Here is a 25,409-nt window from a genome sequence, read left to right as displayed (position 1 = left end):
TGTTGTTTTTCATATCGGGACAGCAGTGTGCGCTATGACATGTACTCTGGGCAGATTGATTTAGTACAAGGTGGCTGCTACACATCAGTCATATCCAGGAGCCTATGCAGCATTATGCTCATAGCACATTAGTATACTTGGGTCTTCAGCATTGGTGAGTAATAGGCATGCTGTAGTTTGGCTCTGGAAAGGGTGAAAGGTCGTTGCTCTCTTACCCATAGGGGGTCTCCCTTCAGGGGGCCCATCATGGCCATGAAGAGGGGCTGCTGCAGCAGGGCAAACAGGGCGCTGATGAGGGACTGCATGCCTGTCAGACTGCCAAACTGAGACGACGGGTACCTAAGGAGGACAACCAGCATGAGGTGCTTGTGTGGAAGGGACTGGGCACGCACGCACGCACACACACACACACAGACACACACACACACACACACACACTCCACACTTACACAGCAGCATAGAGCCCTCCAACCGCAGAGTGGATGAATCCTCTCACAATGGTGTGTAGAATAAACGATAGAATCTGAATGCAGAGAAGAAAAGAGAAATAGTTCATCATGATGTGTTGTAGAATCTACAGACCCAGGGCATGCATGGTGCCCTGTCCCTCCATCCTAAAATGGAGTCCATGTTTAATAAATAATGGCTTGACAGAGATGTTCCCAGAACAGGGTTGGAAATAACTTGCATAACTTGTAATGACACTTATGTCCACCAGGGGACACTGGTGCATTAAACAATGGCTCAACTGCAATAACATGTGAGTCACTCTCTTTCTTTCTCTGCACCAAGATCTCTCCCTTTGGCTCTAGGAGGGCTTTACAAAACACTGGGAAAACACACAGTGAAATGTGTGCTTCTCCACAGCTCCGAGAGGAGAGGAAAGAGAGAGCGAGATGGAGATGGAGGAGAGCTGGAGGAGAGGAAACAGAGGGATGATTTACCTGGAGAGGGAGGCTGGGGACGAGGCAGGTGACCCCGAAGCCCATCAGTAGCAGATTGGTGAAGATGAAGGCCCGTGTGGCGTTGGTGATTTTCTGGATCTGTCTGTCACGACGCTTGGGCTGGGTAAGATCTCTATCAGAGGGGACATCACATGTTACACACATACTCCCTGGTTATACAGATAACATAGTAGTGTCTTGTGGATGCTGGGGGACTATCTGGGAGGCAGGGGATTTCTCTGTTGGAGTGTGTGTGTGTGTGTGTGTGTGTGTGTGTGTGTGTGTGTGTGTGTGTGTGTGTGTGTGTGTGTGTGTGTGTGTGTGTGTGCATGCACATGAGTGAGTGAGTGAGTGAGTGAGTGAGTGAGTGAGTGAGTGAGTGAGTGCGTGCGAGCTCAGGTGCGCTCGTGCGTGTGAAACTCACTTTTTGCCCGGCTTCGCGTTCTCATCCTCGCACTCTTTGAGTTTCCAGTCCATGATGTACCCGATCACAGGAGCGGTCATCAGACAGAGCAGCTGCAGCACTCCGAAAATGGAGGTGTACACACTCACTGTGAACGGCAGGAGAGACAGAGACATGTTATTGCCACCAAAGCTTATACTCACACATTTTCAAGACAGACACGCACGCACACGCACGCACACACACCTGTGCTCAAGTCTCTGTCGGACAGCGACTCGAGGATGTTGTTCATGGCTCCCATGTAGAAGATAAGCCTCAGCTGGGTGACACACATGGTGATCAGGCTGAGCATGAAGATAGGACTCAGGACACTCTTCATGAAGGACTGGGCTGTGGACACAGGAGGAGAGACAGATTAACGTCAACAACAGCAGAACACAGTACCTTACCATTTACTCCAGTAAAACTGAAGTTTAAACAGTGATGCTGCGTTCAATCTCAGAATGCAGAATAACTCGATTTATTATTGGATGATGATACACAGGATTATATATTTTTTATCAGATTGGAGTGAGGTTTTTCCTGTGTGTACTGTACAGGATATGCCTTCTTTCATTTCCTCCACATGCTGTGATGGAAAACTACCAGAGCAGAGCTGCTTCACCTCAGAAACAACATGGAGGTAGGGAAACAGGGAAGCTCTGTAACATGATGGCAAGATAATATGTGGGGGCCCGTGCTGTACGCAAGGGGCCTGGGGCCATGGTCCGTTAATCATCTACTGATCTCAAATCTGTAAAAGCTGAGGCAGGGCAGTGGAAAAGTTTGAATTGTCACGCCACAGATGTGTCCAGCGTTTATTACCCAGTGCTGCAGGTATCTCTCCAATGCTCTGGAGACTGGACCATAGTTGACATACTGGCTGGACAAGGGGCTTACAGGCTGGTACAGTACATTAGAGCAGGTGGTTCAGTCTGTCTCCATCTATAACACTGGGTCTCCCCTGTGTCTCCCCTCCCCTGAGTTAGGATATTATTCACAAAGCGTAGGATCTGGGATCAGTTTTGTCTTTTAGATCACCATGAATTGAAAAGGGGGGGGTCTGATCCTAGATCAGCACTCCTACCTTAGGTTTACATTCTTGACACACCGTGATCATTTTCAAAATACTTAGCCTATACTGGCAACAGTCGCCATCACCAAATACAAAACAGTCCCATAATGAGTTGGCTGATATAAGAACCGTGTGGTGGAATTTTTGTAATCAAAAAGAGAAACTTTTAGATTTCTTCAAAACAATCAAACTGTATTATTTAATTACTGCAGTACGGGAGCTGGTCGGTAACCACCCCTGAAGGTGATCACTGAGAACTCAACCAGCTGGTTTGAGCCACAGCATCTTATAGCAAAGTCCATCCTCCTTGAGTCTACATGACACACAACAGGTGTATGGAATGGGTCACAAGGTTAAGATTTTGTATGAAAGATACTTAGAATTCACTTTAGACAGTATCTGCTGTAAAAATGGTCCTTGTTGTGTAGAGACCAGGGTCTGGCCCCCCAACTCCATACTGGAGCCATCTCCCCCTGATACCCCAGTACAGAAATATTAACTCACGCTCTGGAATGTGGTATCACCCAAAAACATTGTGCATTTCCTGTCCGTGTTAAATCCCCCAGAGGCCCACTTTCAGTTCACACAGACACAACAGAGTTATATGAACCCTCTATTCTGTTGCATAAAACAACCATTTGATGCAATTACAGCATTATAACATAATCTTACAATTTTGCTCTCACAACCGATCCACAAAAGAGGTCCCAGGCACCAAAGTATCTTTGAGTGAGTCTTCTTCAAAAGGGAAAAAACTCCTAACAACCAAATAAATCCCCACCATCACATGCATCAGAATGATGAGTGGGCAAACACAAATATATATATATATGTGTGTGTGTGTGTGTGTGTGTGTGTGTGTGTGTGTGTGTGTGTGTGTGTGTGTGTGTGTGTGTGTGTGTGTGTGTGTGTGTGTGAGAAAGAGAGACAGAAAGACAGAGAAACAGAGAGACAGAAGAGAAAGAGAGAGGCATGGGGAGTTGGCCCTTAGCAAGGGGCCCCTTAAAAACCTCCTGACACATGGAACTTGTCCAGCAGGGTTACAGAACCGCAGGCATCCATCCTGTGTGTATAATGACCCCCCTTGGACCTTACTGACTGCTGTCTGCCCTCTGGCCCGCCCCACCACCGCCACCCGAGCGGCACTTCTTGGAATGCGGTCCGAATCGATTGCACGGTCCGTTCGGTACCAAAGAGAGCTTGCAGAGAACCACAGGGCGCCCCGCTGGGAGTTTGTGACCCTCAGGCCGAGCCCGAGGGAGAGAGGGGGTGCAGAGGGAGCACAGTGGAGGTGAGGAGGGGTCACGTGGCTGATTTGAGGGTGTTTTGGAGGTTTGTGGCTAATTGCAGTGTACAGATCTAGGTTAGTGAAGGCAAAGTGCATAGCCAGTTGTGCGTTTGCAGAATTTAATTTGGGAGAGGGAGGATGGCCTTGATGACCTCAGCGCCAATGACAGTGCTCCCTCAGACAAGCTGGCGGCTGGGACCAAAACCCTGGCTGGTGGGCGAGCCCACTCTGAAACATCAACATTGCACCGATGAAGTCAGAGCCCTTCTTTACAAAGAGTTGTAGAGTATGGAATAGCAATCCATCATAGAGGAACAGTCGACCATATGCTAGATATAGGCCTGTATCTAGGATCAGTTTAGCCATTTACATCATTAAGAATAGGATTATATGAAAAGGGGGGGACCTTATCCTAGATCAGTACAAGATACAGGCCCAGATCTTGCATATGGTCGATTGTTTACCTCTGTTTACCCACAAAGCAGGGCTACAATGATCCATTGTATTGTTGTGTTGGATCTATTTTTCTCTGTCAGTCTGCTCCTATCTAAATTGTACACCATGGCTGGAGCAGGATATTGTGTTGGTGAAGTGGTTGGACAGCTTAACATCAGACAGGTTTCTGGCAGACATGTCCTTTGTTGTGTCCAAATTATTCAAAATGGTGTAACAAGGAAACTGGCCTCATGAAGTATGGATTTGTGGAGGTTCAGAGCTTGAAACCCATTACGGCAAATCCATTTAGACAATGAACCCCATCACACGCATAGTGTGCACAGAAAATGCATTATTTATTTTCCTACTCTCGATCTGAAAGACATCAAAAGCAGAGAGCTGAGTCATGTTCTATGGTCTGGGATGAACAGATGTGGCCTGGCCAGATACTTACATTCCTCCTGAGACTTGCACTGGACCTCCAGGTCAACGGTGGAGAGACACAGCTTGTTGCCCTCCTGTAGGGCCAGCTCCTTGGGGTTTTGCTTCATGCTGTTCCCCACGCTGAGTCGTCTCCCCACCGTGGTCACCTGGCGGTAAAACTGCTTTCCAGTGATCTTATGGTCAAAGCCCATCCAGCTGAACTTGATCTTCACACTGAGGGAGATAGGGAGAGAGACAGAGAGAGAGAAAGGGAGGGAGAGAGAGGGAGAGAGAGAGAGGGAGAGAGGGAGAGAGAGAGAGGGAGAAAGGGAGGGAGAGAGAGGGAGAGAGAGAGGGAGAAAGGGAGCGGGGGAGGAGGAAAAAACAGCAAAGAATGAGACTACATCCAGGTGAATGAGAGCAAAGCCAGCTGAGCTCCTCATCTCATTAGATTTCCTGTTTTACAGGGCCTCAAGCCTTCGCCATGCTGCAGAGGAATGTGTGCTGGGGGATGTAGTGTACTGAGCTCCAAGGAGAATGGAGACTATAGAAGGCCTTAATATTCCTACTCCAGCTTAAGTTGTTGAACCTCAAGTCCTAGTATTATCCCCTAAACCTGTTATTGTTGGCTAATATTAGGAACTGTCTGTCTATTAGGTTACAACTACGGACATGACTAATGATATAATGAACAAATACTAGTAATACTAAACTAATATTAGGTTAAGGGGATGTCTGCGATATTTAGGTTACCATGAATGGAAATATGCTGTAAAACAAAAAACAACTAGAAAAGCTAACTCATTTTATGTTAAGGAGTGTGATGTTTAGGAGTGTGATGTTTAGGAGTGTGATGTTATGGAGTGTGATGTTATGGAGTGTGATGTTTAGGAGTGTGATGTTTAGGAGTGTGATGTTTAGGAGTGTGATGTTATGGAGTGTGATGTTATGGAGTGTGATGTTATGGAGTGTGATGTTTAGGAGTGTGATGTTATGGAGTGTGATGTTATGGAGTGTGATGTTTAGGAGTGTGATGTTTAGGAGTGTGATGTTTAGGAGTGTGATGTTATGGAGTGTGATGTTTAGGAGTGTGATGTTTAGGAGTGTGATGTTTAGGAGTGTGATGTTTAGGAGTGTGATGTTTAGGAGTGTGATGTTTAGGAGTGTGATGTTATGGAGTGTGATGTTTAGGAGTGTGATGTTTAGGAGTGTGATGTTATGGAGTGTGATGTTTAGGAGTGTGATGTTTAGGAGTGTGATGTTAGGGAGTATGATGTTATGGAGTGTGATGTTTAGGAGTGTGATGTTTAGGAGTGTGATGTTATGGAGTGTGATGTTATGGAGTGTGATGTTTAGGAGTGTGATGTTTAGGAGTGTGATGTTATGGAGTGTGATGTTTAGGAGTGTGATGTTTAGGAGTGTGATGTTATGGAGTGTGATGTTATGGAGTGTGATGTTATGGAGTGTGATGTTAAGGAGTGTGATGTTAAGGAGTGTGATGTTAGGGAGTGTGATGTTTAGGAGTGTGATGTTTAGGATTGTGATGTTATGGAGTGTGATGTTATGGAGTGTGATGTTTAGGAGTGGGATGTTTAGGAGTGTGATGTTTAGGAGTGTGATGTTTAGGAGTGTGATGTTTAGGAGTGTGATGTTAGGGAGTATGATGTTATGGAGTGTGATGTTTAGGAGTGTGATGTTTAGGAGTGTGATGTTATGGAGTGTGATGTTATGGAGTGTGATGTTTAGGAGTGTGATGTTATGGAGTGTGATGTTATGGAGTGTGATGTTTAGGAGTGTGATGTTTAGGAGTGTGATGTTATGGAGTGTGATGTTTAGGAGTGTGATGTTTAGGAGTGTGATGTTTAGGAGTGTGATGTTAAGGAGTGTGATATTATGGAGTGTGATGTTTAGGAGTGTGATGTTAGGGAGTGTGATGTTAAGGAGTGGGATGTTAAGGAGTGTGATGTTTAGAAGTGTGATGTTTAGGAGTGTGATGTTTAGGAGTGTGATGTTAAGGAGTGTGATATTATGGAGTGTGATGTTTAGGAGTGTGATGTTAGGGAGTGTGATGTTAAGGAGTGGGATGTTAAGGAGTGTGATGTTTAGGAGTGTGATGATAAGGAGTGTCTTACGTGTAGTCCATATCCTCAGGTCCAGGGAAGGGCTCCAGGGGCCAGTTGAAGAAGCAGTTGATGAAGACGAGGCCAGCGCAGGCAGCCCACACCAGCAGGATGGTGATGAAGGTGGCTCCTAGGTCATAGATCACCTGACGAGAGAGGAAGCAGGGACCAACAACCACAACATTAGCATCTATGTCTGACCTTCACATTGACATGTGGGAATAGGAAAGTAGAGTAAAATTGGTAGCCCTGATAGTAGAAAGTATAGTTAGCCTTGATAGCTAACCGCCATAATGGTGTGCATGGTATGCATTCATGTGTAGACTAGCTAAGTAGATGTGCGTGTGTGCAAGCTACCTTGATCCCAGGGAAGGTGACAGCGGAGGATGCATACGATCCAATCATGAGAGCGATGAAGGTGGAACGAAGATCACCAAACATATTGGGCAGCTGAGGAGAAAAACAAAAGAAAGCATAAGGATATATGATTAGGCCACGCTTAAATCAGATCAATGCATTCACTTGTGTAAAAACACATGCATAGAGACACGCACGCATTAAACAAAAACAGTTTTTCCAAAAATGTAAGGCATGACATCACATTAGGAAATCCTGACTGTTTTTTGGAGGTTGTTGACATAGAAGGAGTAATGTGGGCGGAGTCTTGGTGTTGCTTTCCCCACACTATTTATGGCAGTGAGAGAAAGTCCAGAGCAGCTTGCATATTTAGCCCTCTACTTGAGGTTAGAGCACAGGTTGTTCCCAACTCAACTCCTAACTGTAAACAACTGTCCTTGAGCAGAGAAGTAGGGAGAGAGGGGGGAAGGGAAGGAGAGAGGGAGAGAGATAGAAACAATTAAAAAGGGGAGAGCAACATCTGTCTGGCAGACTAGGCAGCCCTCCATATCTCTACTGTGTGTGCACTTCAATCTCCCATGGCAGAGTCGGGGAAGGGGAAAATAAACGCCACTGACAGAAACACACCAAAAATGTACTGATGAGCCATTCACCAGTGCAACAACTCCTGAACATAACTGTTTCATGGCACATCCGTCCAGCCACCCTCACCACAGGTTCCCTGCTTGTTAGAGCCGCGGAGGAAATCTCTCACCCTGTGCCGTGGCCTCCCCAGACGTCATTACCCTCGACCACTAATTGGAGCAAAGGTTAACGGCAGAATCAAAACATCTACACTAACAATCACATTCCAGTCCTCCTGGAGAAGTGAAATGAGCTGGAAACATCTCTATTATAACACTTACAGTAGGAGTGAGTAAAGCTCTACTGCAACTCAGCACTGGTGCCTAGTTAGCAGGATAAGAAGAGGTGTGTGTGTTTGGTTTTACTATCCTTGTGGGGACCAGAAGTGGGGAGATTTCGCCAGTCCCCACAAGGAAAAACTGTATTTTAGGCTTAGGGGTTAGGGTTACAATTAGGATTAGGTTTAGGGGTTATAAGGTTAGGTTATGGGTTAGGAAAAATAGGATTTTGAATGGGAATCAATTGTTTGGTCCCCACAAGGATAGTAAAACAAACATGTGTGTGTGTGTGACTGTATTATCAGGCAGGCAGACAGAGGAGAGAAACACTGGTCTTATGTAAGGCTACCTCTCCACCATCTCTCCTAGCACTCTCCCTACCTCCACCTAGCACAGCTTCAATCAGCAGTGTTGGCTGTGGAATTGCCCTGGACTAAACTCATACGGAATATGCTGAATAATGTGCTTGAGTGTCGCCAGGGATGTCAAATCAAATCCAATTGTATTTGTCACAAGACCTTACCGTGAAATGCTTACTTACAAGCGCTTAATCAACAAAGCAGTTCAAGAAATAGAGTTAAGAAAATATTGACTAAATAAACTGAAGGGGAAAAAAATGAATAAAAAAGTAACAAGAAAATGACTTAACAATAATGATGTGCTTTCCATTGCTCTGCTCTGCTCAGTTCACCTATTTATCTGTCAACACCAGACTGTCAGTGTGTCACCTGACCTCACTGAGTCAGTCACAGACAGACAAGCACAGCCCCCAAAAGATACTAACCTATATCCCAGTCAACCTTTGTCTGTCTGTTCTGCTAATATTTTTGTTTACCAGGTTTGGAAGTAATGGAACGAGTTCACCTGCCTTTGATCAAATTAAGGACATGGGGGGAAGGGGAAAAATAATGAATTGTCAACAGAAGGTAAAGCCTAAAACATCAACAGCATCTGAAGGTCCAAACCAGCTCCAAGCCTAAAATGCTGCAATTACAGTAGTTGCCTCATTAGTTTTAGTGGTCTGAAGTCAGTTTGACTGAGAGTTACTGTGGGGGTTCCAAAACAAACCGCCACAAACAAGTTTCCTCCATCTCGTTCACGTGCAGAAATCAAACCACATAATTATGTCTTATATCTATGACATAATAACAAGGATATCCAGCTGTCAACGTAATGAAGGAGGTAGATGTACAGCTTGTGAGGACAGGCTCATGTTGGGAAACAGGATCTGTGTACACCTCGAAAAAAAGCCTTGGGGCACTACGTTGTAGAACATTTAGATATAAATACTTTATGTCATGTTGAATAAGGACGTCAGCACTAATAATTACATTTCTCTCTGCAACGTTGAACAATGCTTGCCTACTGAACCTGGCCCTGATAGCATTGCAGCCTTGAGTTTGTCTTCCTAATCTGCCTGGCCACCATGCAGTGTTCCGATTTCGGAGCACTTCCTGAATTCGGCACCATCAGGCATGACTAAATACAGTGTCTTCTAGAGACAGAAACAACAACCCAGGGCTGGTTAATGATTGGCTAACTCTTCACCTGAGATATTACCTGTTCCTGTTTCATGAATACTGTCTCTGTCCACATCCCAAATGGTACCCTATTCCCTGCCTAGTGTACTACATTTGACCAAGTCCCTATGGACCCTGTACAAAGTGGTGCACAATACAGGGAATAGGGTGCCATTTGGGGCACAGACCCGTCTCTGTTAGCTCTGCTAGAGCCAAGCAGAAAAGGCAAGGTCAATACAAATGTGACTGCATTCATCTACCAATCTCTATTTGGCTCCATTATGGGATCTGGACAGTCATGGAGATAAAAGATAAAAGTCTGTTTGTAGAGTGTTGGACTATGAGTAGCATCTAACTCCATAGGATGTACTGGAAACTAAACAAGGTTGCTATGTTGTGGGGGAGCAACAACTTGATGGGCAATCCCGGAGTCTTTAATCAATGCAAGCTGATCCCTCTGGATCTATACACTGCAGCCAGTGCCGTGTCTGTGCCCTGAACAGATAACAAAACGTCTACAATACACTTTCATACATTCACTAGGCTACGTACTAGTAGTTATCACTTGAGACGATTGAGAAAATCCCTATCTGAGATGCTGAGTGATGTTTACAGACAGTAAAGAATGCCTGTGGTAAGCAGTGATCCCTTAAAGCAGTGGTTACCAAACGTTTTATAGTCCCGTACCCCTTCAAACATTCAACCTCCAGCTGCATACCCCCTCTAGCACCAGGGTCAGCACACTCTCAAATGTTGTTCTTTTGCCATCATTGTAAGCCTGCCACACACACACTATACAATACATTTATTAAACATAAGAATTAGTGTGGGTTTCTGTCACAACCCGGCTTGTGGGAAGTGACAAAGAGCTTCTATAGGACCAGGGCACAAATAATAATATAATAATAATCAATCATTTTGCTCTTTATTTAAGCATCTTACATATAAAGCCTTATTTGGTCATCGTAAATTGTGAATAACTCACCACAGGTTAATGAGAAGGGTGTGCTTGAAAGGATGCACATAACTCTGCAATGTTGGGTTGTATTGGAGAGTCTCAGTCTTAAATACTTTTCCACACACAGTCTGTGCCTGTATTTAGTTTTCATGCTAGTGAGGGCAGAGAATCCACTCTCACATAGGTACGTGGTTGCAAAGGGCATCAGTGTCTTAACAGCGGGTTTGCCAAGGCAGGATACTCTGAGCGCAGCCCAATCCAGAAATCTGGCATTGGCTTCTGATTCAATTCAATTTTCACAGAACCGCTTGTTACAATTTCGATGAGGCTCTCTTGTTAAGATATTGGTCAGTGGACTGGAGGCAGGGCATGAAAGGGATAACAAATCCAGTTGTTTGTGTCATCCGTTTCGGGAAAGTACCTGCGTAATTGCGCACCCAACTCACTCAGGTGTTTCGCTATATCACATTTGACATTGTCCGTAAGCTTGAGTTCATTTGCACACAAAAAATCATACAATGATGGAAAGACCTGTGTTGTCCTTGTTAATGCAAAGAAGAGCTCCAACTTCTTAATCAGAGCCTCAATTTTGTCCCGCACATTGAATATAGTTGCGGAGAGTCCCTGTAATCCTAGATTCAGGCGAGAAAAAACATCACCCAGATTGGCCAGTCGTGTGAGAAACTCGTCATCATGCAAGCGGTCAGACAAGTGAAAATTATAGTCAGTAAAGAAAACTTTAAGATCGTGTCAATACTTTGCCCCTTGTTAACCAGCGCACTTCTGTATGTTGTAAAAGCGTTACATGGTCGCTGCCCAAATCCTTGCGTAGTGCAGAAAAAACACAAGAGTTCAGGGGCCTTGATTTAACAAAGTTAACCATTTTCACTGTAGTGTCCAAAACATATTTTCAAGCTGTTAGGCATTCCCTTGGCAGCAAGAGCCTCTCGGTGGATGCTGCAGTGTAACCAAGTGGCATCGGGAGCAACTGTTTGCACGCGCATTACCACTCCACTATGTCTCCCTGTCATGGCTTTTGTGCCATCAATACAGACACCAACATGAGCAGCAGCTACGTTTGGCTACATATGGACCATTAGTGGAATTCCCGCAGGAGAGTAACGGTAATGTGATTGGATGTTAATTATTTGACATGGTGTTGTTATTTCGCTGAACACTAGATGGTTTCATTTTATTTATGGCAGGGAAACGAGGCTACTCAGGTGAGAAAAAAAACTCATCCATATGTATAGCCTCGTTGGAAAATATAAATGGACTGTTTGAAAATGTGAAGAAAAAATTATAATAATATTATTTTTTTTTTAATGTGAATCACATTTTGATTTGGCGTATCCACGACGGCACTGCACGTACCCCTGGGGGTGTGCATACCCCGGTTTGGGAATACCTGCTCTAAAGCCAATAAGGGAGACAGTCTTATCCTATTCGTATCTAAGTAAATACTACACATTCTACACTTTCCATATCAAAATGTTGCTAACAAGGAGACGTGCTGTTTGGGGTTTAAGGCTGGGTTTCTGTGTCAGCACTTTGTGACATCTGCTGATGTAAAAAGGGATTTATAAATATATTTTATTGATTGCATGTGTGTCTCAAATGTGTGCACTGCAGTTCTACTTGAAAAACAAACCCTAGCCTGGGTTCATCTGATTCTTCTGTGTGACGGCAGCAATGATCGTTATCTCGAGTGCAGCAGACGGAGACAGAGGGAGACAAAAGTGGGAGAGAAACGAGGAGAGTGAAAGAGTGGAATAACTAAAAGCCTCTAAAGCACAAAGGCCAGAGAGAACAGACAAGGAGGATATTGACAGAAGGGGGGAAACAGAGAAGTGAAAAAGAGAAGAGGGGCTGCTGTTGCGTAAAAAGCTTCACTGCTTACTGGACTGGTTCTCATCAGCCAAAGGAAACCAGTACAAACCGGTCCAATCCTGACAGGACAGAACGCCATCATAAAATGAGTCAACATGCTGTGTCCCTGACGAACCACACGCAGACAACACCAGCCTGAATATCTCCATCTCCGTGCCATCACTCTACCACTCTCTCTCTCCCTCTCTCGTTCTCATCAACACTTTGTTTTGCATTTTTGGCCTTGCTGTGAATCCCTATCCACCCCTATCAAACCTAAAGCTAAGTGCATGGTGCAAACAACATCATGTGCAGCAGTTGACGGTCTTTTAATAAGTCAATCAACATGACCCTGAGATCAGTGCCTCCACATTCTATTAGTGTCATCAAGCACCAGTTAGCAAGTAAACATCTGATGGCAGGACATTTTACAGGCAGGGGGGGTCGGTGTATGTGGTGGTGACCCTGTCTGAGTAGAGAGGAGCTATAATTAGTCTAGCCTGGTCCAAGATCTGTTTGTGCTTTCCTGGCAAGAGAACATCATATGCAGATCTGGGACTAGCAACAGTTCCCTTTACCTTTGACATTCATCTCTCTACCTCTCTCCCCGTCGTTCCCTTTCCAAGTGCCAGGAAGTAGTAAAGAATCATCTAGGTTTATCGAGCCAGACAAACTTAATTCCTCCCCGAGAACCCAGTGACACAGATCCCAGAGAGGGATTGGGACCAATGAAGAAGTCCTAAAATAGAAAGGATTAGTGTTTCGTGCAAAATATGACTCAGAGATAATAGAATAATCATAACAAATGTCGCAATGTACAAGAAGAGGAGCGCTGTGTGTGTATATGTATGCATGTGTATGTGTGTGTATATGTGTATGTATGTGTGTGTGTGTTTATGTTTGTGTGGGAGGATTGCGGAGAGAGGGGTTGGGGGGATCTGGTTGAGAGAAAGATGGATAGAGGATGGTTAGGAGAGATATAAGCAGTGGTGATTACTAATACTATAGCTGACTGAAGGAGAGATTGAGGTCAAAGCTATTAAAAAGAAGAGGGAGGGAGGGAAGGAGAAGAGAGAGGGAGAGGCAGACAGCCTGCTGCTGGTAACAGGAGAAGGGCTGCGAGCAGACAGAGATAGGCTAGGCAGTTTACTGATAGAAAACAGAGGTGTGTAAAGGCGAGTTCTCCTTTTCCGCCTTTGGTTCTCCTCCACTTGTTTTTCTGCAGCTGTAACGCCTGGGACACAGAGTGCTGAGTGTGCAATCATAGAGCGAGGGAAGGGGTGAGGGGGCAAGCTGCCAAACCACCCCCTTTCAGCAAATTAGAAGAGCCAGGAAGAAGAGAACACATAGAAACAAAGAAAAGGGGTATTGTGTTGTATACCTTTCCTTTTGTGTAAATCTACAATCCAGACGACTTTGAATGCAGAATAAACCTTAACACAGCTGTCTGTAGGGGAATAACTCAATGAGTTCAGACTGATTGAATGAGATGCAATGTATCCATTTGGCTTTTGTACAAAAAAGGCTACATTTGAATAAAAAAATATAATGTTTTCCTCTGTGACAACCTTTGACCCCCACACCCGGGAGGAGAGAGGAGAAGAAAGTTTGGAAGAAAAAGGTCCGGCTGTACAGTGAGGGAAAAAAGTATTTGATCCCCTGCTGATTTTAGACGTTTGCCCACTGACAAAGAAATGATTAGTCTATAATTTTAATGGTAGGTTTATTTGAACAGTGAGAGACAGAACAACACCAAAAAAATCACGAAAAACGAATGTCAGAAATGTTATAAATTGATTTGCATTTTAATGAGGGAAATACGTATTTGACCCCTCTGCAAAACATGACTTAGTACTTGGTGGCAAAACCCTTGTTGGCAATCACAGAGGTCAGACGTTTCTTGTAGTTGGCCACCAGGTTTGCACACATCAGGAGGGATTTTGTCCCACTCCTCTTTGCAGATCTCCTCCAAGTCATTAAGGTTTCAAGGCTGACGTTTGGCAACTCGAACCTTCAGCTCCCTCCACAGATTTTCTATGGGATTAAGGTCTGGAGACTGGCTAGGCCACTCCAGGACCTTAATGTGCTTCTTCTTGAGCCATTCCTTTGTTGCCTTGGCCGTGTGTTTTGGGTCATTGTCATGCTGGAATACCCATCCACGACCCATTTTCAATGCCCTGGCTGAGGGAAGGAGGTTCTCACCCAAGATTTGATGGTACATGGCCCTGTCCGTCATCCCTTTGATGCGGTAAAGTTGTCCTGTCCCCTTAGCAGAAAAACACCCCCAAAGCATAATGTTTCCACCTCCATCTTTGACGGTGGGGATGGTGTTCTTGGGGTCAAAGGCAGCATTCCTCCTCCTCCAAACACGGCGAGTTGAGTTGATGCCAAAGAGCTCCATTTTGGTCTCATCTGACCACAACACTTTCACTAAGTTGTCCTCTGAATCATTCAGATGTTCATTGGCAAACTTCAGACGGGCATGTATATGTGCTTTCTTGAGCAGGGGGACCTTGCGGGCGCTGCAGGGTTTCAGTCCTTCACGGCGTAGTGTGTTACCAATTGTTTTCTTGGTGACTATGGTCCCAGCTGCCTTGAGATCATTGACAAGATCCTCCCGTGTAGTTCTGGGCTGATTCCTCACCGTTCTCATGATCATTGCAACTTCACGAGGTGAGATCTTGCATGGAGCCCCAGGCCGAGGGAGATTGACAGTTCTTTTGTGTTTCTTCCATTTGCGAATAATCACACCAACTGTTGTCACCTTCTCACCAAGCTGCTTGGCGATGGTCTTGTAGCCCATTCCAGCCTTCCTACAATCTTGTCCCTGACATCCTTGGAGAGCTCTTTGGTCTTGGTGGAGAGTTTGGAATCTGATTGATTGATTGCTTCTGTGGACAGGTGTCTTTTATACAGGTAACAAGCTGAGATTAGGAGCACTCCCTTTAAGAGTGTGCTCCTAATCTCAGCTCGTTACCTGTATAAAATACATATACAGAAAGATTTCTGGCTCCCAGGTCTTTTATACAGGTAACAAACTGAGATTAGGAGCACTCCCTTTAAGAGTGTGCTCCTAATCTCAGCTCGTCACCTGTATAAAAGACACCTGGGGCCAGAAATCTTTCTGATTGAGAGGGGGTCAAATACTTTTTTCCCTCATTAAAATGCAAATCATTTTATAACATTTTTGACATGCGTTTTTCTGGATTGTTTTGTTGTTATTCTGTCTCTCACTGTTCAAATAAACCTACCATTAAAATTATAGACGGATCATTTCTTTGTCAGTGGGCAAACGTACAAAATCAGCAAGGGATCAAATACTTTTTTCCCTCATTGTAGAAAAACAACCGGAACCCGGACCAGCAGTGTAAAACACACTGTTAGTCAGAGCAAGGAATTACCACCGTGAGGTTACTGCAACAGAACAGCTGAAACAACACCAAAGACCAGTTCCTTGACACGCACACACACACACACCACATACACACACACGCACACGTACACACGCACGTGAGGGAACTAAACGGCTATAGCAGAACAGACTGAGGCATGCTTGCGTGGGGAATGAATGAAACCAGAGAAGATTAAAACACAGGAACAGTATAGGTGGGAGTGGGGGGCAGAAGAAACCGGTTGGGCAGCTTCTGGGTGTCGTGGTAGTGTGTGTGTGCCAGCCAGACAAACAGACAGAGCCCCTCTGAGCCCCTGCAGTGGGGCGTGGTGGGCGGCCAGGGGGCAGGAAACTGCCAGGAAGGGGTTGAAGGAACCCCAGCAGCGCTAAGTGTGACTGACTTCCTACTTCCTGTTTGTCAGCTCGGCATACAGTGTGTCTCTTTTCTCTCAAAGTACTTGTTGTGATTTTCTTTGTCTGTGTTTAGGGGCAGATAAACAATGAAACCACGTTATCTGTAAACACCATTGTGTCAGTGAAACCCGTCTGTACCTAAGACAAGATGAATCCGAACATTTAGTCTAGCTGCCAGTGAACCCTGACAGTCTGGGACGCCCAATCAAAGGGCTCTGTCAAGATGATGAATGAATAATGAGGAAGTGTCTTTTTTTGGCTCTCAGTTGGACCAGAGCACGGTTGAATAATAGATTTGTAACGCAGTGTCTGTCGCTCTTTCTTTTCTTTTTTTTTCTCACTCCATCTCTCCATCCCTCTCCTTTTCCCTCTGCATGTAGCCTGCATGTGGCCTCCCTGTGACGCAGCACTTTCTCCATGCTGACGATATCACCATGTCCCACCCGCCCACTCCTCTCTCTTCGCTCCCCTCTCCATCCCCACTCCTCTCTCTGCTCCCCTCTCCATCCCCACTCCTCTCTCTGCTCCCCTCTCCATCCCCACTCCTCTCTCTGCTCCCCTCTCCATCCCCACTCCTCTCTCTGCTCCCCTCTCCATCCCCACTCCTCTCTCTGCTCCCCTGTCTCCCTACTCCACCCTGCACCCTAGCGCACTACCCCCTCCTCACCACTGTCCCCATCCCCACTCCTCTCTCTGCTCCCCTGTCTCCCTACTCCCTATTCCACCCTGCACCCTAGCGCACTACCCCCTCCTCCCCACTGTCCCCATCCCCATCTCTCTCTGCTCCCTTCCCTCTCTCCCTACTCCCGCCATAGACATGCATCCTTGTTCACTCCCCTCGGTCCCCTCCCCAGTCTCTCCGTGCAGTACAGGAGAAGACACCACTTACCGTGAGGGAAGTAAAGGTCATGCACATTCCTCCGAACCCGTTCAGAGCCAGAGCAAAGAATATGAGGATGGACAGATCTGTACAGGGAAAACATATGTGTTAAGGAGACAGGATGGAACAGACATACATACTAGAATAGAACATGAGTAAATAATGAAAGAATGAAGAAATATGCATACTCTTGGGGTCACTCGATCCATAAGCGATCAGGATACAGGAGAAAGCAAAGCAGGTACTGAAATAACAGAAAAGGTTGAATATGAGGAAGGTTTATTCACACAAAGCCAAGTCAGAAACAGAACATAAAAACATCTGCAGCAGGAAGTTGCAGGCACTAAAAAGTACTAAACCCTGTACCGAGTTATAGGTGTTTGTGACAATCACAATAAAACTTCAGAGCGCCGTGTTTGCATGTGCAATGCGGCAATTATTCTGCCAATACCGGGCGCCATCCCACTTCTGACACCAATATAGCGAATTTTGGGTATAGCCCCTGCAGGGACTCGAACCCGGGTACAGAGACTGTCACCCCAACACCTTAGCTTAAATGATAGTGGCCGCAACTGTACATACTACCTTTTCTCTGTTCTATTACCTGCCGAGCAACCGGAGCTTGCGTGGGCCATACTTGTCCATGACAATGCCCAGGGGCAGGGTGATGGCACTGAGGAGGAAGGAGCCCACAGTGAAGGCCAAGTTCAGCATCTCATCCTGGTCCTTACAGATGGGCCAGCCATTCATCTGGAGGTAATCCTCCTCCACCACGGGGCTCTGGGTGATCCCCTCCGCATCCACAACCTGGACTGTCTCAGACTGGTTCTGACTGGTGCTGTTACCTGGAGGCACAAGAGAACTTAACTGAACCTTCAAATTCAACTTTATGGCCCCAGAGGGAAATAGATTTAACATCATGCATATAAGATATTAAAAACATACATTAAAAAGGGATTCCTGATGTTTTGGTCGAGAAATTGAGCATGATCCGACCATCAAGGAGGGATTGGAAAAGACAGTCATGCTAATTTCATCAGAAGACCCATAGATGAAACAATCACACATTCTAGTTTGATTAGATAGAATGTGCCTATTTGGAGAACGCCATGGACCATCTGAATGATGAAATGCTTCTGAGGGTTGTTTGGGGTTGGATTGCAACATTTCTTGCTGTGTTCTAAGTGTTCTAAGAAACGTCCTCCCTCACCGGAGACCATTGATTTCAGAGGAAACATCTTGAAAAGTAATCCATCTCAACAGCACGTGTCTATTTTTGTTTCATTTGTGTCTCGTGTGTCTCTTTCTTGAGACAGTGTGAGCCATGGACAGGTCAGGTAAACAGTAAAAGATACTGCAACCAAACTGCTGGGATCAACAAGCTACTCTGTACCGCCAAAGCAAGGCAAGTCCATGGCAACCCAACCCCCTTAGCACCCCCAAATGTTCCCAAAGTGAATTCCTAAGAGGATAGAGACAGAGTAATCATATCATCAGTTAGTTATTTCCATCTTTCATACTTCATAGCACTGTTTGTTATAAGGACTGGAGACCAGTACCTTGGTTATGAGGCAGGTTACTGTTGTTGTTGAGGAGAGACAAATAACTGTAGCCAACACCCCAGTCTCCATGAATTTAACTCAGACAAAACAGCCTTGACATTGAAAAGTCTCATAAAACATTTTTGTTGTGGCCTACGGGAGCTGTAAGGCATTGAGTAAGGGCCTGGGGGAGGATAGGCTGCAAGACAAACGGTTCTTTTTTCAGTGTTATTCTCAGGTGACGTCATGTGACTTTGGACAACCTCTCCAAAAACCTTTGGTAACACAAGGTGTTCTTCAAGCAGTCTTGAAAAGCAGGTTGTTGTTTTCTTGAGAGTGAGGCTGTGAGTAGACATGGCTGTATTATATAATATGTAGGTTAAAGGTCATGGTAGATGGTAGTTAACACATAGGTTAGTTGAAGGCCAACGGCAGCTGGGCCTGCCTGGCTGGCGGGCTCTTACTGCTGAGTAATCCAGACAATGTGGGCCTGTGCTGCTGCTGCCGAGCCAATAAGGGAAGTGCCCTGAGTGACGCGGAGCACAAACGCTGTGTTAGCGCAACAATTACCTTATAACACCTTCAAACAAAACACTTCACTTCTCTGTTCTGAGGGTTTACAACATGATTCTAATGACTCGCAGAACATCCAGGTCCAATGAAATCATATGAAACAAAAAAAAATGGTTGTGACGTTACTGCTATGATACTACAGTTCACCTAACGTACAATATTCAAAGAGAAATTGATTTCCTAAGCGTTTTTCCACATTTATCTAGCCGCGCCCTGCTTTCCAGCTATGCGCCTGCAGCTTTCTTCAATGGAATTTAGAGTCTGAATAAGAACATTCAGACTCTAAGGCATGCTCTAACAAGATTATTACATCACCAACATAATAACAACATAATGTGATATTTGTCATCTTTAACCTGATCATCCATCAATGGGAAATGGATGTGTTTCTTACTCAGTGTCAATCTCAATGCGTCTGACCCGATCACTTATCAGTGATAAATGTAAACAACTGACAGAATCCGGCGGACTAGCTTTGTTGCCAGAAAATGGTTGCCATCGGCGTAGAATGTCTGCATTTCCTCGCGTTAACTCACCAGAGAGATAACCAGAGAGATAACCAGAGAGATAACCAGAGATAACCAGCTGACAGTATTTTATCTATTTCAAAGCAGTGAGCAGACAGAAGATTCATCAGCTCCAGATAATGTCCTTCCTGTCCTTCTGAACACCGCAAACATCCCACTGTTACTGAGCGCTAATAACACAACACTGATTAAAATAGCTGGAAAAGCTAGCCTGGTGCCAGATAAAAATATATATGTAAATATATATATATATATATTTACATTTCCATTTTAGTCATTTAGCAGACGCTCTTATCCAGAGCAACTTACAGTAGTGAATGCATACATTTCATACATTTTAATTTAATTTCATGCATTTTTTTGTACTGGCCCCCCGTGGGAATCGAACCCACAACCCTGGCGCTGCACACACCATGCTGGCGTTGCAAACACCATGCTCTACCAACTGAGCCACAGGGGAAGACTGTATCTGTATATATATATATCTATATAGGGTTTTCATATATATATATGATTTTATTGTCACATACACCAGATAGGTGCAGTCAGTGAAATGTGATTTTTACATGGTCAGTCATAGTAGTACAATGCCCCTGGAGCAAATTAGGGTTAAGTACCTTGCTCAAGGTCTGTTTGTGCTGTCTTGGCAACTCCTATGATCAAGCCAAACAAAGGTTGACAGCACAAACAGATCTGTGACCAGACACGTTTAAGGAAGCCGGTAAGGCTGTTCTGTCAGGGAGGTCGTTGCGGTCACAGGGCGGGTGAGGTGAGGGGTGAGCGGGGAGTCCGCTCTGCTCTCTCAAGTCTCTGCTGAAATAACACTCATTCCACACTGGCCCTAGGGTCTCGTGTTTCCTGCCAGTAGCTAGCGACATGAGGTGCCACAAGGCTCATAGGGCCTATACACAGACACTCCAACTATGGTTCCCTGACATAGACCTGACCTTAAATCACACGAGGGGGAGGGGGAGGGGGGGTCAAAGACAAGGACACCACACATGATGATGAAAGATTTATGAAACATGCTTTTCCAGGTTCTATTACAGAAAAAAAGTTATTTTATTATTTTTGTTGGCAGCCTCGTTAAATAAAAATAAAAAGTGTCAGTTAAGCTTTAATAGTACTGGCACTGGATGCTTCATACTAAAAATAAAAACAAGAGGCTTGATATTTCCTGTACAATATGTTCTATCCATGTTGTCAGTGAAACATGCCTCAGCTAAACTGAGTGTAAACCCAACTATGTCAACAGTACACACCTTACAGTGTTAAACTAACAGACTCTATCAAGATAAATGCAATGGGGGAATGATGACAGTTTAGTTTATGTGACGAAACACAAGAGCTGCCGGAGACAGAGAGGTGAAGGGACTGGGAGTCAACGGTGTTGCATATGGGAGGAATGCGAGCCTCACACTTCACAATGTCAGCCTAACCACAAACTTTTCCATTAGCAGATAGGTGAGGAACCAAAACAGAAGCAGCCCACGGTCCAATCTCAGATCCTTTCAATGGAACCAATGATATGGGGACCAAGGTCACCATGACACCAAACACATAAAGGACTCAGCAATCTGTTTGACAGATACCCTTTTTGAATGCATTCATCTTTTAAAACATACGAGAAGGCAAGGATGAAAGAGTGTCAAGACTGACCTGATCTGCATAAATGAAAAGGCTTATTCACATGTTAAATGCTGCCTGGAAAATAGAAAACACTGTGGCAGATGATCAGAGGATTCTTGAGTCGATCACAGGCCATGTTCTAATGATATTATTATATGTTCTAGTTCATCACAGGCCATGTTCTAATGATATTATTATATGTTCTAGTTCATCACAGGCCATGTTCTAATGATATTATTATATGTTCTAGTCCATCACAGGCCATGTTCTAATGATATTATTATATGTTCTAGTTCATCACAGGCCATGTTCTAATGATATTATTATATGTTCTAGTTCATCACAGGCCATGTTCTAATGATATTATTATATGTTCTAGTCCATCACAGGCCATGTTCTAATGATATTATTATATGTTCTAGTCCATCACAGGCCATGTTCTAATGATATTATTATATGTTCTAGTCCATCACAGGCCATGTTCTAATGATATTATTATATGTTCTAGTCCATCACAGGTCATGTTCTAATGATATTATTATATGTTCTAGTCCATCACAGGCCATGTTCTAATGATATTATTATATGTTCTAGTCCATCACAGGCCATGTTCTAATGATATTATTATATGTTCTAGTCCATCACAGGCCATGTTCTAATGATATTATTATATGTTCTAGTCCATCACAGGTCATGTTCTAATGATATTATTATATGTTCTAGTCCATCACAGGCCATGTTCTAATGATATTATTATATGTTCTAGTCCATCACAGGCCATGTTCTAATGATATTATAATATGTTCTGGTCCATCACAGGCCATGTTCTAATGATATTATTATATGTTCTAGTCCATCACAGGCCATGTTCTAATGATATTATTATATGTTCTAGTCCATCACAGGCCATGTTCTAATGATATTATTATATGTTCTAGTCCATCACAGGCCATGTTCTAATGATATTATTATATGTTCTAGTCCATCACAGGTCATGTTCTAATGATATTATTATATGTTCTGGTCCATCACAGGCCATGTTCTAATGATATTATAATATGTTCTGGTCCATCACAGGCCATGTTCTAATGATATTATTATATGTTCTAGTCCATCACAGGCCATGTTCTAATGATATTACATTACGACCTACATAATGATGATGTACTTTATTTGTCCTATCATCTCAAGGTCTCAGTGATGACACATATTTTCGGCCCACTGCCTCCCTAAGTGTCTGTGTATTTGAAAGATGAAAGGAGGACAGATGAGTAATAGACTATGGGAACAGGGAGAGAGAGAAAGAGAGAGAGAGGGAGAGAAAGACAGAGCGAGAAAGACAGAGCGAGAGAGGCGAAAGAACCAAGTCACCGGTTTGCTGTAGCATTTAGATGCAAATAAACCAATAAAACAAAAGATGCCCTTATGAGCACCTGGAAATGTACCTGGTACTTTCATCCCACCACCCCGTGGTTTCATCCATCATCTCTGTGATGTGGATGATTTAGTGGAATCATCAAATCCCCACAGAGAGAGAGCTCTGAATCATAGCTGCATTAGAGGCTTATTAAACAGGCTGACTCCTATTGATGTGTTTTTTGTCTCAAAGCTCAACTTTGGCTGGGCTGGAAACAACGCAAGTGTATAATAAATCCCTCTCACACACTTTCAACACTAGCTAGGCTGTATAGGTGCGTTATTTTAAAAGGCCACTTGCTGTCCTTTATGGCAACATCATCAAAAAACTGTTCAAAAACCCCAATTATGTCATATTCTGCAGTAGTTGCTCGGGGCCTGTATTCATAAAGCATTTCAGAGTAGAAGTGCTGATCTAGGATCAGGTCTCCCTGTCTATGTAATCTAAGTCATGATCTAAAAGGAGAAACTGATCCTATATCAGCACTCCTACTCTGTGACTCTTTGTGAATATGGCCCTGGTTACATTTGCATTGAAGCAGACAAAGCCCCTCAAGAGGAACTGATCATGTCAAATGTAAGCGGAAACTCATACAATTCCTCTGCTCAATGTGATTGGATTAGAAATCCCCACCCCTTCGTCCTATCCTCACCCACAGAACATCCAGTTGATCTGAACATTCTATCACATCCTTCTATTGTAACCCCCAATGAAATAACTTATGGTATTGTTCTACAGAGCACTATTGAAGTGTTGCACCATTCCAACAAACGCGATTGAATTAGAACTACACAGACACATAAAGTCCTCTTCGTCTCACAGTAGTGAAATAGAAACACCTTTTGTTGCTGAATGAAATAAGCATAATAAGTAGGATAGCTTAAAACACACTCAATCAAACACACTCAATCTCAAGACCTTCCAAGCCCAAGTGATACCCATTCACTTGTCTCACTTGCTGAAGACATGTTTCAGTTGAACACATTCAGTTGGACAACTGACTAGGTATCCCCTTTTCCCTTCCCCCCCAAAACTAGATATAGGAAAAAAATGCTATAAAAACAAACGTTGCTAAATGTCACAATGAAAACAAGTATTTAAAGCAACATAAACTACGCATTCACTGAAGCAACAAAAACCTTCCATCATTCTCACATCTACAATACTTGTATAATAACACAGGTATAACACATGTAATAACGGTATTCCCTTTTTGGGGTTTCCTATTCATTGTAATAAAAATGGCCTACAACATGAAATAACTTTGAGCACCTGGAATAGTGTTATACTGTTTAAATCAGACCAATTGTCTTAATTTCCCAACCGCCTATAGTGACAAAACAGGATATATAACTCAGAGCATTATGGGTATTGTAGTGCATCATGATACACAGCCTTACCAGGTTCTCTGCAGAGGTAGGAGTAGAAGCCTTCAGACTTGAGCATGATGAGCAGGGAGCCCCAGCCCAGCAGCACAGCAGAGAACAGCAGGTTCTCTATGACCGCAGTCACAGCCATCCACCAGCGCCTGGAGAAGGCTGTGGCCAGGGAGGGTGCCATCTTCATGGGGAGAAGAGGGGCACAATGAGGCTCGTACAACGAAGGAGGGCTGGTGGCCTGGAAGATAAGGTTGATACATATTAAGGGTCAGGTCTAAGAGTGTGAAGAGACACATTTGGAAGTTGTTTGACATTCATACTATAAGAAACTGTATATGAGTTGGTGAGGGATACATCAGAGGTAGCCAATACATAAGGGGGATATACCTACTTACGCTAATTATGGTATGTGTACAGTAGAAGAAGCTATCAGCCTTTAAGTCACTGGGTTTCCCTTGTCTTTGTCCTTGTAGGATAATAATTTTTCACTATTGCAAAACAGCTGAGCTCTTCAATGAGCGTGCCTGGACTACAAAACCCCTCCTACTCATGTCCCAAAACCCCGCCCTAGCTCCCTCTGATTGGCAGATAGTTTCCTGGACCTCTACCATTGGCTGCATATTAATAACGCGACCAAAGAGTGACTCCACGTGAGGCCAAGTTTCAGCCGGTTCGAACCAGTGCGGCGCGAGATTTCAGCGACGTGAACGTTTTGTTCCCATCGCCATCTTCACCCGACATCAATACCTGCCTATGGTCTAATAGTGTAACGTAATAGATAATGACGAGGATACGTTGCCCGTACTAAGCCTATGTATCACGAAATGTAGCCTGAAACATTAATATTTTGTCAAATTCATTCCCAAATAATTGTATGACCCAGCGATGAACAACAGACCACTGGCCAACTAACCATTAGACATGCATTGCATACTATATTAGTCTATGAGGTGGTATTCGTTTTCTAGTGATTTCACAGTCGTTTTATTTTTACTACATATTAGCCTATATATGTTAGTTAGTTATTTTATTGATATGTGTGAAGGTCAGGTTCTCAGTACTATTGACAATGTGTATTAAGCCTATATTTTGATTCGCCGTGTCGTTGTGAGGTTCTTAAACAATAACAGCATGGTGCGGGAAATGAGCAGCTCTATAAACTGGTCTGAGCTGGACTGAAATCTATCAGCCCTCTGAATGCGCCTCCTGCTCCTGCGCCTCCTGCTCCTGCGCCTCCTGCTCCTACACCCCATCTATTTCGCACGAAGATCAGCTGTTCAGTTTCGAAAACACAGCACGCAGTGCATAGGAATAGTCTCACTGTT

At 44.2% G+C, this 25,409-nt stretch overlaps 1 protein-coding gene across 2 annotated transcripts in view; it reads right to left on the bottom strand.

The window, feature by feature from the left end:
* Positions 1-25,409, bottom strand: part of LOC115206049 (large neutral amino acids transporter small subunit 4) — a 30,524-nt gene that overhangs the window by 4,133 nt on the left and 982 nt on the right. Inside the window, exons 2-13 of one of the 2 annotated variants that reach the window (XM_029772601.1) lie at positions 24,106-24,322; positions 17,623-17,863; positions 17,207-17,262; positions 17,028-17,104; positions 7,085-7,177; positions 6,740-6,873; positions 4,639-4,841; positions 1,594-1,737; positions 1,369-1,495; positions 945-1,077; positions 450-523; positions 216-339 (exon numbers count right to left, since the gene is read on the bottom strand). In XM_029772601.1, coding sequence (XP_029628461.1) covers positions 216-339; positions 450-523; positions 945-1,077; positions 1,369-1,495; positions 1,594-1,737; positions 4,639-4,841; positions 6,740-6,873; positions 7,085-7,177; positions 17,028-17,104; positions 17,207-17,262; positions 17,623-17,863; positions 24,106-24,271 — 1,572 coding nt within the window. In that variant the 5' untranslated portion in view covers positions 24,272-24,322. The remainder of the gene's footprint in view (positions 1-215; positions 340-449; positions 524-944; positions 1,078-1,368; positions 1,496-1,593; positions 1,738-4,638; positions 4,842-6,739; positions 6,874-7,084; positions 7,178-17,027; positions 17,105-17,206; positions 17,263-17,622; positions 17,864-24,105; positions 24,323-25,409) is intronic. The other variant, XM_029772602.1, reaches the window with a different exon arrangement.

The sequence above is a fragment of the Salmo trutta genome, chromosome 13 (genome assembly GCF_901001165.1).
Source record: "Salmo trutta chromosome 13, fSalTru1.1, whole genome shotgun sequence".
Taxonomy (NCBI): Eukaryota; Metazoa; Chordata; class Actinopteri; order Salmoniformes; family Salmonidae; genus Salmo; species Salmo trutta.
The sequence above is the reverse complement of the archived record's forward strand: the minus strand, read 5'-3'. Positions and strand labels throughout refer to the sequence as shown.